General features: G+C 36.6%; 1 protein-coding gene across 7 annotated transcripts in view; it reads right to left on the bottom strand.

The window, feature by feature from the left end:
* Window positions 1-14,315, bottom strand: part of ASAP1 (ArfGAP with SH3 domain, ankyrin repeat and PH domain 1) — a 161,894-nt gene that overhangs the window by 72,358 nt on the left and 75,221 nt on the right. For 5 of the 7 annotated variants that reach the window (XM_055703774.1, XM_055703772.1, XM_055703775.1 and 2 more), the window contains 2 exons: window positions 12,400-12,472; window positions 3,348-3,493 (listed from right to left, as the gene is read on the bottom strand). In XM_055703774.1, the coding sequence (XP_055559749.1) occupies window positions 3,348-3,493; window positions 12,400-12,472 (219 nt within the window). Of the gene's footprint in view, window positions 1-3,347; window positions 3,494-12,399; window positions 12,473-14,315 lie in introns of those variants that run through there. The other 2 variants (XM_055703776.1, XM_055703777.1) reach the window with 2 other exon arrangements.

Raw genomic sequence — 14,315 nt, 5'->3', positions numbered from 1 at the left:
AAAAACAAAAACACTCCAAATAATCCACAAGTGCTCAAAATGTTTTTCCAAAAATGCCAGATTAATTCAAAAAGATAGCGACACACTTGATTTCACATACTGGGATCATACAAATTTTTAATACGGTATTATAATGAATTACTGCATAAAGAATGAAACCTGGAACAGGAAAGGAGGTAGAAGTAGTAAAAGTCAAAGAAACTGGTTCTGATGGGACACTCGGAGATTGCTGAAAACATAGGCCAGTGTTGACAATGGCCAGTCACAATGCAATTATGCATGCATTTACAAAATGTTACAGAAGTTGTCATTGTGTGTCATTCTTGTAAGATAATCTTAACGACAAAAACCGCACCGTCAGAAATACAACATATTTATAGGTTTTAATTTTCAGATATTATATTTAGTGGTAACATCAAGAGTTTATAGTAAGTGATCATAGTAAGTGAAGATGACTTTTAAAGTTACCACTCTGTAATTCCTTCACACAAGAAAATAAAATTATTCTGTACCTTCCTTCTAATGAAATATACATAATATCACAATTCATAGGAAAATATTCAATGAGTCATAATTAAAGTTCAATAGGTTTAATAAAAACAGATCTAAATTTTTGAAGGGTTTTTTTTTGTTGGCTACTATGTAGCTCTACTCCTTATTCATCTTCCTGTTTTTCAAGATAATTCATTATTTTATTGCACTTTTATTAAGTAAGGCAGCAATCTGCTTTATGTAAAAAAAACCAAACCAAAAAAGACTAATAGGTTGCCATTCACCTTAATACCTATGGCCATTTTTTGTATTAGATTTTATTAACATAAGCCTCAGTGTCAGTGATAAAACACCACAGTACACATTATACAGTCCTCTCAACTACTTTTTCACTGCATCTCAACTTCTACTTTGATATTATAGAAAAATTTTCTTTCAGTGTAGTTATATTAATCAGAACGATGCTTAAGAACAACAGTGGGTCAACAAAGAATTATCTATCATTGAGAGAAGAAAGGTGAAATTAAGTGTTTCTAAAACACTGACATTTGTGAAATAACCTTGTTGCCTATTTGAGACTGCTGAACAAAAACTGGGGAACAGCCTGTTTTAGATCGTATCAACAAGAATTGAGATCGATAATGCATCACAGTCTAGCTGAAATAGTATAATGTTTTGAATGAGTGCAGCTTCTTAATTTAAAAATGTTTTTTCCTCTTGATCAGCACTACTTTAAATAAATAATCCCCCCTTTCTGTTTGCCAGTTGAAAGAAGTTAAAAGATTTCTGTTTAGGCTCTGCAAGGAACGATGAAGTCCTGAGAGCTTCCAACAAACCTGAGTTCTAGTCCCAAACTGTCCTCAAAATGCACTTTAACACCGGTCTTAAAATACTTCTTTTTGTGATCTAAATTAAGATTAAAGGAGACTAGAAGAGCCCAGAATGACAGAAGTCTTCACAGATAAAAGCAGGTCACTTTGCATATCCTACCGCTCTTTAAAACTGCCAACATTGAAACGAAGGATGATCCAGGTAATTGGCCAGAGCAAAGCCCTTAAAGCAAGCTTTGTTAGGGTAAGTGTGACCATCCTGAGATAAGTAGGTGATGAAGAGGCAAGACTCAGAAGGCAGAAATAAGCACCAGCATGAGAGGCCAGAAGTGACACTCCATTCTGAGTGTTGTTAGGGCCTTCGTAGTCCAAGAAGCTTGTAAGTGAATCTCAGAGGAGTGCAGAGAGTCGGGTGAGAATACCTGCTAATACTAAGCTATTCTGGGCTGTAAAGCAAAAGCCACATATGAAGAGTTGCATAAGAACCTTGTAAGACTTACTGCTGAGAGAATGAAATTAAAGATTGAAGTCTATGCTGAAAAACCGAAAAATGCAACGTGACAAGGAGAAAAAACTGCATACAGAATCATGCTTATGAAATAACCATCATCCAGGAAAATGGATCAGGGTAAAAATACCTTGAAAACATCAAGCTCAATGCTCAATAGCCATAAAGCAATCAGCCTTCAGAAAAGGCAGTAAGAAATGGGACCATCTTCATGTTTGTCCCCTCTCATTTCAGAAAAGGGTACAATAGTAGTAAGAGAAGATATTGAGAGGACCAACAAAACCAAGTCAAGTTACGGAGTAACTAAGACTCAGCTAGAAAAGTAACAGAGGAAGGGAAAGGAACAGTGATAGCTACCTGCAAGTTTCTGGGGAAAATAAGAGAAATTCTTACACATCTTGTAAGAATCAGGGAACAACAAATGAAAGGATCAGGTTCAAAAGAACTAGAATTGACAGAGCAGTTCATTTTAGCACTCTGGAAGAATCCACTATATTCTGTGCCAAGCATAGCATACATTCAAGAAATCCTAAAGACAAGTTCATGGAGGTAATACTAACAAGGACTACCAAGCAAGGGATACTGCCTCCAACTCCAATGTCTCTGAGCTGAAGACTCTTTTAATGACCACAGTACAGAAGGTACCTCCATGTATTTGCTCTCTTCCTACACTCCTGCCTAAACATTTACTCCTGGCCAACTGTCAAAGCCAGGGTACTGGCTACATAGACCTTTGATGTGACCTAAAGCAGCTGTGTTCATGCTACGGACTCTAGGAAAGAAAGTCTGTAATATTACTTATACTTTACACACCAAATAAGCTTCTATGTAAGAATGTAGGATAAACACAAAATTAAAACATACAACTTTCAGAACACAACAGCTATCAAACCCATGAAACATGATTTCCCTAGAAATGTGGCTTCGTTACTTTCAGGGTTGAAAGATACTTGCTATGACTGAAGTTTTATTATCTATCTTTCTGAAGTAAAAGGCATGAACATCAGATGAGACAAATATTTAAACCACCTTCATCAGCCTAGTACTTAAGCAATGGATGCTTTGTATACCACAGGGAGAATGGACTATTAACACCATTTAAGCATGCTCGCAAATTATTCTTTTTCCTCCAAAACGTGGAAGTTTCTCTTTCTGAGGTAAGACAAAAGACTAATTGTATTGGATTTTTAACTGGAAAGATTTCAAGTCAGGGAATGATTTAAAATTTAGGTCCATAAGGAGATATATAACACTGTCAATCACTTGAGAATGATGCTTCAATGTGATGTCTCAACATTTATATCTTTCTTCTTACTGCCAATTAACAAACACAGTGAGTGTGTAATAACATCATTTAGAAATAATCTCTGCAAAATTGTGTTGGTTAAAAAAAAAAAAAAATCAGACAAAAAACCCCCAGAAAGCATTTCAAAAATTACCATCAGTCATCAGGATCATGCAGTTATACTAAACTTTATTTTGGAAATAAAAAACTAAGAAAATTTGAAAGTCCTCACCAGGTTCTTCAGCAGCGTTGATAATTCTTTAGTGAGCGTGGAAAATTTTACAAAAGCTGTACCAAGATCTGGATTATCCCGACTTAAAAAATTACTTCCAAATTTATCTAGCACTTGTGCATAGTTTTCCTCATTTTGAACATGATCTGCAAGGAAAAATTTAAAGTCAGGAAATTTTTCTTGTACAGTCTGTTATTTTAAGCTTATGTATTGCAACATAGTGACAAACCAACTAACACACAGTACTTTCAAAAAAGCAACAAGTTAATGCATCTACTGAAAAACACATTAATTTTAATATATAAAGTAACTACTTAGCCATAGAAATAGGTATACTACTTTTAAAACAGCAACTTGAATTTGTAATACATCAATGAAAAAAGCTCTGTAGTTTATAAATAAAGTAATAAGATCAGTAAAAGGTCAATCAAACAATACAAACACATTTGCTCATTTTGTAAACAGGAATTTTTCTTTGTCTACTGTAATGCAAACTTGTTTTTATTACAATGCAGCACACTTTTACAGAACAAACAAGTCAATAGTATCAGACACAAAACTAAGATGACCAAGTCTGAATCTGACCGCAAGTTTAAAAGAAGAAACATGTCTTACAGACAAAGATTCCTTTTTCAGCAGCTTTAAATGAGTTGCCCCACAAAATGAACCGTACACTGGTACATAGTCAAACACTTGTTTGAATATATTTAACAGCAAACTGGCCATACAGAGAGGTCAGAGCCAAGAAGATGAAACTGAAGCCAGTGAAAGGAAGCAAAATCCTTAACTCAAGGATAAAGGAAATTCTGATAATAGACCATTGTGCCTGAAATGCTTTTCCTGCTTCTATTACCTTCCATTCTGGCATCTGTTTGCATGGTTTTTGTTACTTGCATTTTAGCTTCTTTAAGTAGAAAATTTGTCACTACAGCCCTTTAGGACACATTTTATCGCCTTTATCTCTCTTACAGAAATGTTGTTGGTATTAATTAAATCAACACTTTAATGATTTTCCTAGTCTTACTATGTTTTTTTCTGTAAGCCATAAACACAAAACCACACAGCTATTACAAGTAGAACAAGTTCTGTGCAATGAAGGGGGGTGTGGGGAGCCGGGCATGTAATACTTACCAATAGGTACCATGTTTTTCCCCTAAGACAAGTTTTATATTCCTGAAGTTATCATATTGCCTGAAAGTATATGAATTACAAGGGGGGCGTGTGTGGGTGTGCGTGGGCACACTGATAAAAGAAGAAAAATAATTTAAAAAAAGGCAAATTTCAAACAAGGCTTGTGGGTAATGTCCCACAATGCATGGATCTACTTTGACATTACCTAAGAGTTGATGAAGAGTTAAACAATAACGCTTCCAAGGTATTACAGGTATTAGAAACAACAGTGCACTAAAGCTTCAACAACAAAAAAAGTGCAAACCTCTTGGAACACAAAAAAACCCCACCCATAATGCTTATTTACCAAAAAAAAAAAACCCAAACCCCACCACACAAGTTACATTCTAAAATCACACATTAAGTTTTCAAAAGGCCAAACATTTAATCATATGTTAATACAGAGCTGTAATTCAAAGAGTATGTTATCAATAAAACTGTTCCAAAATAATACGGTTTTTAATCAAATAGCTTAGCATTAAAAGCAAGGAAGCCACAATATAATAATAAAACATGCATTTTGTTTTGATGTAAAAGCTGTTGCATAAATATACACAGAAGACTATGTAAGAAGGAGCTTTGGCTTATGCAGTCCTGAGCTAATAAATCTCAAATGGACCCAACTGTACTGAAGGAAAAGGAAGGATAATGGAACAAGGTCAGGAAGTCATCTGCTAGATGATGGAACCCCTGTCCTTGCCTATGGAGTACTTCTAACCCAGTGAGACTTCCTAGCATTTTGATTTTAAGTACTGTGTTGTTTCATAGAGGATTTTAAAAAATGATTTTGTAAAGATACTGAAAAACAGCCGAAGACAACTCTTTCCTTTAGCTGGGAAAGGCAAAAGAAATTCCTCATCAAAAGAGGATGCAAGAAGCAGATCATTGTCCCAAAACAATATATAGGAAATCCTCATGAAATCCAGATTACGAATCACCTAAATCTAGAAACAAGGCTTTGATTACGACGTAAAAGGAGTACTTCTGTAATTACCACACACACCTCAAGTACTGTGTAAGAATGTATTTTTGATTTTTATGTAATTATCAATGAATATCTAGCAAAAGACGTAGTATTTTCCACTGAAGAGTTAAGATAGTTCCCTACTTGACCTTAAAGGCACATAGATGAGAAATTAAAGCTGCAGAGCCTACGCTAAAATGCAACATACGAAAACCAATATGCTTAGAGCCAAGAACATGCTTTAAGCTCTCTGTAGGTACCTCATGAAAACACACAAATTTCTTCCTAGTTTCTCAAAGAACTTCCTTTGCATAAAGAAAGCTCTAACGTGCATGATGATATTTACTTCCTTAGTTACAAGTACTGTAGGAAGGACTTTGATAACCCTAGACAGCGACACACAAATACTGCCAACAGTACATAAAAAAGATAATGTTTGTCTTCTAGAACTTGCTCATGTCTGCTCAATATCATAAACAAAGCTCAGTACTGTGATGAAAATAGAACAGCATCCCTTGACAGACATCCTCCTCTGACAGCAGCTCCCCAAGAGGTGCCAGAATCATGGACAATAGAGGATGGGCTCTGCACGCACTGCCAAGAGCAGCTCCCTCCAGAGGGGCTACGGGCAGGGCAAGGGGCCTCACCAACCATCCCCTCCCCGATGGGGTGCGGCAAGGCAGCCAGTACCTGAGCCCCTGTTCAGGACCTCCCTGCCGACTGGCAGATGTAGTATAAAGCAACTTACTGGATGGACTGGATGCAGCAGTAGTATTTTCTGGAGCAGAAAGATATGCATCTTCTCCACAACTCACACCTTCAAGTCTTGAGAAAAGCACAGCATTTACTATTGTTTTGAGAAAACCCTGGCAGGGCCCAGTTACGGGATCCATTATTTCTATACTCTAACATGTTTATTGAGGATTATGTGTAAAGAGGAAATACAAATACATCTGAAGATGCAGCTCCAAGCAAATGAAGAAGGAACAACAGCCACAGTAGCTTACAGCAGCCTTTTGCTCCACAGCAGTACCCAAAAGCAGGGACCGAGCACTGCAGAGGCTCAGGCTTAAGGACTCCCAGGGCTGAGTCCCACCTTGTTCTGCTGCTCCATGCAGTCACCTTAAGTTGTCTATGCCTACCATCACTTTGTGGTACTATGCTAAGTATTGTTAAGTATGTGAAGTCACTGCATTATGTATTATGTTTATTTCCCATACAAAAGTGACCAGAGTCTTAGCATATGCTTCTGAATCTGGTGAAATTCATCTCTACTTGTGCATATTATGCAAGGAAACCGAAGAAAAAAATACTGTGAAGAAAGGCTAAAGAACTGCCTTTATATATTGGAGCTAGAAAACACATCATTAAAGTCTTAAAATTTCCTTTGCCTAAAGCAGTGGTGTTCAGATAGGTTACCCTGCAAACATGGAAGAACAATAAAAAAATACTTAAATAGTTTACAGAAAAAAAAAAATGTACAAACACAGCTCCTTCCTGTCACTGACTATGTAGTACAATATGCCCAAAGAAACCTGCAGAATGTCTAAATTACTGAGAATTACTTCTGCCTATCTGGTTAAGTCAAAAAAAAACCCAAAAGCAACCACCACAATCACAAAATCACAATTCAGAATCCTGATCAACCTGAAAGCACTTTTAAGGTTGCACTTATAAAATGGTTTTGTTCCCCAGGTACCCAGAAGAAAATTAACCAAGGTCAGAGCCAAGCTGTATTTATGAAAGGGAAAAAAACAAAAACCCCAAACCACACCACACACACGAAAAGAATCAGGCTTTAGAAAAAGCAAGAGAACTGGCAAGGTTAAAAAGAATGGCAAAAGAAGTTATTTGAAAACAGAAAGCATCCTTTCTCATTTCATCCTTCACAAAGCTGAAATCTAATGAAAATATAATAGGAAAAAATATTTGACCACCATATTCTTATCTGGACTTGATAACAACAATGCCTTCTGGACTGAGATTGCTCAAGGGACAAGTAATAAAACCCTCTTTCAAAGATTTCCAGAGCAAAGAGCATTTCAGCAAATCTGCAAGGTCCTCTAGATGACTACACTATAAAAGCACCAAGAGATAAGCCAGCTGAGAAAGGTAAATGACTTCTTTTTGCATCTGTAGTCATCACTGACATGCTTGAAGAAGTTCTCATGGAAGAATTTTCTTTCAGCTCCGCTTCGGAAGGTTTATACCAAACCTAAGTACTAACAGCAGAATTCATAAAAGCTGACAAAATGAGCAATGCCAAGTCACTTAGACCTATATATAGAAGAATAAAATAGTCAAACCGTACAGTTGTAAAGTAAAGCCTCTTATTTATAAGAAGCTCAATACTACAGGAAGAATGAGAAGCAAATATAATAGCTATTTTTAATAAGCGCTCCAGAGAGAACTGAGAATTCAAGTATGCACCAGCACAGCAGTAACGCTTATCTATTCCTCAGGCAATCTGTAGAAACTGCAGTGCAGAAGAGAATTGGTGGACATGTGGATAAATACAAAATGCTGAACAGGAAACAGGTTTTATAAAAATAAATTTCTGCTTCAAGAAACTCCTCCCTTCAAGGGATCAACAAGCATATGGGGAGAGGAAATCTAAGTCAAATGATCTGTTTGGATTACTGATAATTTCTGTCCCACTCCAAAACACTAAAAGGAGCTAATCAAACTAAGAGGGATGAGCCTCACACAAGAAAGACAGGTCTAAAAGGTGGGGGTGGAGGAAAGAATAAAGAATTTTCTCAACAGAGGAAGGTCCCCAGTGAAGTCCTGTATGAAACAGTGATAAAGCAGTCATCACTTAACAACATATAAATGAGTTAGGAAATAAGATTCACAGTGATAAGCTCTGTTCCTTTCACATACTATAAATTTCCATATTATAAATTAATTGGGGTGCAGAAACAAAATCTGACTCTAAATGTGAGATTAATCTGTTCAAACAGATTTCTACAACAAAGATATCCACACAGGAGCTTGGGGTCTGCCCTTCCCCTTACATTCAGCATTGGAAAAGTTCCAGCTCAGCTTACCCTAAAGGCAAATGCAGTGGAAGTCTGATGTATCTCACCCTAGAAGTCTCTACATACATCCTTTAATTGTGCAGAGTCTACGGCAACAGGCTCACATCTGGGTAGCTCCCAAGTTAGATGTGGAATGTCACGGTAAGCGTCCAATGTGTGAAAATGTGCATTAGGTAATGTAACACATAAGGGAAAACACTCCTAACTTTATAAAGTCTAGTTATGCATTTGTTTCCTAAAGAAAAGTTCTGAGTTATGGGACCTCGACATTCAGTACCAATAAAACCAAAGCTGAATGTCGGCAATTATTAAGAAACACAGCATGCAATAGAGCAGATAAGCACTGCCATAGCATGCTTAAACCCTTAATATCGTGTGCAGCTCCTGTCCCTGTTGCCCCAAATTCACTCCTCCTCTTCCCTGTTTTAAAAAAAGAAAGTCTATGCTGCTGCTTTAGAGAAACAGAGTAAGGATGATTAAATGTGACAGTTTATGTAACAATCATGCAAAAAACCCGCACCCTCAAAAACCCCTAGGGCTGCTGAGTTCAGAAGAGAGATATTGTGGGTGATTGTGGAAACAACTCAATCCAGAAACCTATTTCATGAGACAGAATGGACAACACTGAGTCAAGTTTGGATTCATCCACCAAAAAGTCCTCCTGCGTTACTCTAGCAAGCTTTGGCACTTCAAAGCCCCCTACCAGCTCTCATGCCCCAGAACATGGAAAACTCCCTCAATTTCCCATCAAATGAGTCATTCTGGTGGGCTTGAGGCCAACGCTCCGAGATGTGGACAGGGCCAGTCTCCTTCTCAGGGGACTTAAAGCCCGAGGAGCATGCACGGGACAACGTTGCAAGGGAGCATTTAACTAGATTGATGCAAAACTATGAATGATTAAGATCTACATGAAATTAGATTCCTTAGACAAAATGAATCGTAAAAGTCTGTTAAGAAGTATCAAGCACCATGATATCAGTCATGACTCAAGTAATTCCTGGCCTTCACATCATTGTGAGCTGAGAAAGTCTTAAACAACAAAATTAAAAAAAATTCTCTCCAATTTGCACTGTTCTTCTATGCACACCTCAAGCATCTGCTGTTGATCATTGCAGGAGACCATGTGAACTGCTGGTCCAGCTCAGTACCTTTGGTCTGATATAGACTTTATGTTTTTATTTCTCCATTGCGTACATTCTTTTGACTGTACTTGGGAGGGGACTAATGAAAAAGATCTACTGAGCAATCTACAACAAAACTAATTGTGCCATCTACTGTTTAAATTCAATTCAAATGTTATGGGAAAGCTAGACAGAACAGATTCTCCGTTAAGTTCAAGCACCATTCACTAAGATGGGTTCCTAGTTACAGATGCACTCTAGCATGCCAGAAATTAACAGCAAGCCAAATAAGGAGAAAGTGGTGAGAAAGTGGTATCAGTTTGTACATCTCACTGGATTTCATAAACAGTACTTTCACAGAGAGAAAAAGGGATGGGACCTTTCTAAGGGATTTCCACATTTCTGTGGTGGTATATTTTCATTTTTTCATTTCAACAGCAGTAGATCTACATCTAAATACAACAAATGGCTGAGGAATGCACACGAAAAGCAAAATGTATCTGGATGACACTTAAGCTCTCTTTGTAATGGTAAGAGTCCCTTGCAGTTCATAACTCATCATCGAAGAGGAACAAACCGACATGCCAGAGGGCTAGGGTTTTCTAAAGAATTCTGCAGGAGACATTGCATTACGTGAAATGTCACTGTTCAAATGTTACTTGGGAGTGGGGATCAAACCCCCCAAAACCAAAACCCTAATACAACCCCAAAAAATCTTATCTATGACTTTTGGTAGAGTATGAATTAGATTACTGAACTGAAAAGAATTTCTCCGGCCCTGAATAACCGTTTCTCACCAGTCCAGATACAGTTCTCAAAAGGAGATTATGAACAGGGGAGTTTAAAAAGCCCCACCCATTTCCTACTCTAGCGATTTAAATACGGTCTTATCTGCTAACAAAATATCAAATTTGTAAAACAAAGTTCCAATTTTGAGTTGTCAAAATATAGTTAGAAGCTTCCTTCTGAAATAAAAGTCACCCAATTCTTTTTTTAGCTGATAAAATGACAATGCATTTTTACAGCTGGTTTCACTATGTTTTATGTTAAGTTAATTATCAACAAAATCCACTTTCATCACTGAAGCATAAGAATATAGCTAGCTGAGCAATTCTTTTTGTACAAGCAGGCAAAATGAGTTTGATTTTTAATTCAGTCACTTGATTTTCTGATTCATTTTTACAAGGTCTCACATAACACATGTAGTCTTGCTCTTACTAACCCAAGTTTATATTTATTAATTACTGCACAGCTTTTCAAATGAGAATGTATCCTATCTATCACACAGCATTCTGAAGAGGGAGCTAGAGTACAACGTACAGTGCTTCCTTGAGCCAAAAGAATTCATACTAACTTGTACTTTGGAAACAAGACTTGTTAAAAAAAAACAAAATAAAGCCATCTACTTAACTATTTCTGGTCCTTTTTAAGTGCAGAAGCAGCCAATTAAAACCATTAACAAACCTTCTACTGCTTTTACTCAGCGTAACTAGCTCATGATAACAGTATGGCCTACAATATTTTATTATAAGACTTAAATCAAATGGTAGCTAAAATCTCTAGTATCATTTATATCTTTCAAAACAGGAAGAACATTTTTCATGTGTTCTACAGTTTTCATCAGTTTTGAAATTCAATAAGTAGGTACTTTCAAACAGAAAAGCTACTTGGAGGTTCTGAATACTTCTAAAAGCATAAATCTAGACAAACATGTACCAAACACTATTCTCACTTTTGTATCAGGCAGTCTTCACAGTCTATTGGGAAAACATTCATCACCCACCAACAGTACAGAAAAGCTAATTAAAACATGGTGCTAATAGGGCAACAATATTAGTGACTGGCAGAAGAGACAAGAATCTCCAGCACATCCAAACACGAATTAACGGGACAACACTCAAAACAACACAGAAACTAAGGTCACTCGGAAGTGGCTCTGCATAAAGAAAATATTTGCTAAACTGATTATTATCACTAGGGAAGAGGAACTGGGATTTTTCTAAAATCCAGTATTTACAGCCAGACGGTTATTGGAAAGTATACAGTTCTGGTACCCTGTCTGCCTTTGGCAGAGTTTTTAGACTTCAAGAGAAACAGAGGCAGAAGCCAGTTATACTTTATATTTTAAAAATCTAATTTGTATATTGATCTGTGCTTGATCATAATCTGTTTCTGAACTCAAACTGATTATCAGTTCATACTCCAGCCACCTATCCTCTCAGTTATTACTATAGCTCCAATAAAACATCAACAGTATCTTGAAACAAGCAAAATAATGATAAATTTTTTACTACTTTAGGTAAGAAGGAAAAGACATAAATTTTTATTTTACATGTTATGAGAAGAGCATGTGTTAAAGAAAAGACACATCTGTCTGTAGGTATCTGTTTTATTAATTAATTTATTAAACTTTTGAACAAGTTCTCATTCTTATTTCACTTAGAAGTGCACTCCATAGATTCAGTCCAGGACACTGTCTCATCACTGCTCTAGTTGGAGGTAACTGAAATATTACAACAGCAGGAAAATTTACCCATGGGAATTCTCCTAGAGGCTTTTGAGAAGGAATACAAGGGCAAAGAACTGGAGAGCACATTAAACTGACGTATAATCAGAAGCAAACAAAGAAAATTTTTAAATTCAAACACTCTTAAACAGGTGAGCATCTCTTGTTCTATACACTTCAACAGGATAAATTGCAAGAAACCTGAATCAAATGCTTAGGTTCTCATGCAAAACCGAAAGCAATGTCTTACCTTGCCCCGAATTATATATTGCTTTCACAGATTTTTTCACCTTCTGTAGTGCAGTTCTGTCTTGATCCAACGCCTACAATAACAGAAAATAAACAGACTTTAAATATTTACTTCATTCATTAACAGAATACATAATAACATTTCAAAAGAAACCCCCAAACTCGAGTAGCCTCTCAGGCTGGAGAAAACTGCAGATACAGTATAATCAGCCTGCAGGAAGGTCTGTGGTCATTCAACCCCTTCAAGATGAATTAAAGAACTGAAAATGCTCTGAAGGCAGAATAGAGCAGTAGTGACAGTGCTAAAAGTAGAACATGTTCATTTTGCAAGGAACAAAGCATTTATCAAATTGTAATATATTAAAAGAAAAAAAACCAAACAAGAAAGTCAGTAGATGCTTCTACTATAGCCCTATAGTTTCTACCACAACTAAATTACTTAACTTCTATGCTTTTCCCATAATAGCATTCCAACTATAGACACAGATTATCACATTAACCTCTTGCACCAAACTCCACAACAGAATTTTATAAATACTGAAGATGAAAAGTAGCAAATCAAAAGAAAATAACTAAGATTTGATTTTGTGCAACATAATGTGACTGAAGGGAAGTATTTATAATAATAGTATTCAAATACGCATTTTCAGGATTCCATCATTCTGAACTTCATATTTCCTGCAATAGTTTCAAAATCCAGAATAAAATGTTGTTAAGTAATGATGAATTTAGGATTAGATTTCTCGGTACTTTCTTTTTCAAGCAACATAACTTCACCCTACCCATTCTCAATCTAATGTAAGAAATCAAATTAACGTGAAAAAGAACTACTATGATAAAGCAAAGAATAAAATCAAAATAAACATTACTCAAGACTTGTAGAATCAAGACACTTAAAAAACACATACTGGTACTGCGTGCAGTGACACAGTTAATTTCACTTAAGCATGAGTTTTGAATATTCTGCTTACTTAACGTGTTGCACATGGTTCCCCTGCAATCTATGGAGAACATACGTTTAAATTATTTCCTGTATTTTTTCCCCATTTAGATCATAGGCAATTTCCCATCATATAAGTAACGTTAGATCAATAATCTCATGTTTTAATGAAGCTGAAAGCGTTTACCACATTACATTCAATTTAAATCACTGAAGACTGGAGAACCTGTACTCAGAACTACCGTCAGTATAGCAGTCCAGATGAACCTGTCAGCTGTTGCAGACCGCAAAGTTCATATTGCAGAGACCCTTGTGTAGCTGCATCATCCAAACACTTACAGCTTGAGGTTCCCATGGGTCTGATATCTGAAAACTGGCAGACAAAGGCAGAATGGCAGCTATTCTTACAGCTGGGTGTACCTCAGAGAGGGTCATCACCAACAACGTGATGCCAACCTAACCAAAAAGCAGAGGTTTCACTGTCAAAGCTGAGATGACTGAAGTATACTGCACTGGGTTTGAAGCTCAAAAAAACAAAACAAAAAAAAAAAACCCACAGAAGAAGTTCCAGGTCAACTAGAGTGTTAAGTACTGGAGATGGTCATACATGAGGGTACCGGTCCTACCTAAGTTTGAAGCACTGAGTGTTTCAGTGTACGCGCACTTACAATAGGAACCCATATACAGATAAACCAATTAATATGTAATAGTTCCAGTTTGGAGCAGCCCAGTTTTAACCAAGCAAAATGTTATAGCTGAACAATACATGAAAGTCTGTAACAAAAAGAAAATGTAGTGTTTCTGTGCTTTAACTGGAAACCACCATATTCTCAGAGCACACTTCTGTGGTAGCTAAAATGAGAAAGTTTGGAACCACGGAATTTAAATAGTATTAGGAAGCACGTATATATCTCAGGTTTCGTTTGCACCAGAACAATGGATTCAAACATTCAGAACTGCAAATATTATTTCCTTTG

Source organism: Falco cherrug, chromosome 3 (assembly GCF_023634085.1).
Source record: "Falco cherrug isolate bFalChe1 chromosome 3, bFalChe1.pri, whole genome shotgun sequence".
Lineage (NCBI taxonomy): Eukaryota > Metazoa > Chordata > Aves > Falconiformes > Falconidae > Falco > Falco cherrug.
This window is presented reverse-complemented; position numbering and strand designations above follow the sequence as displayed.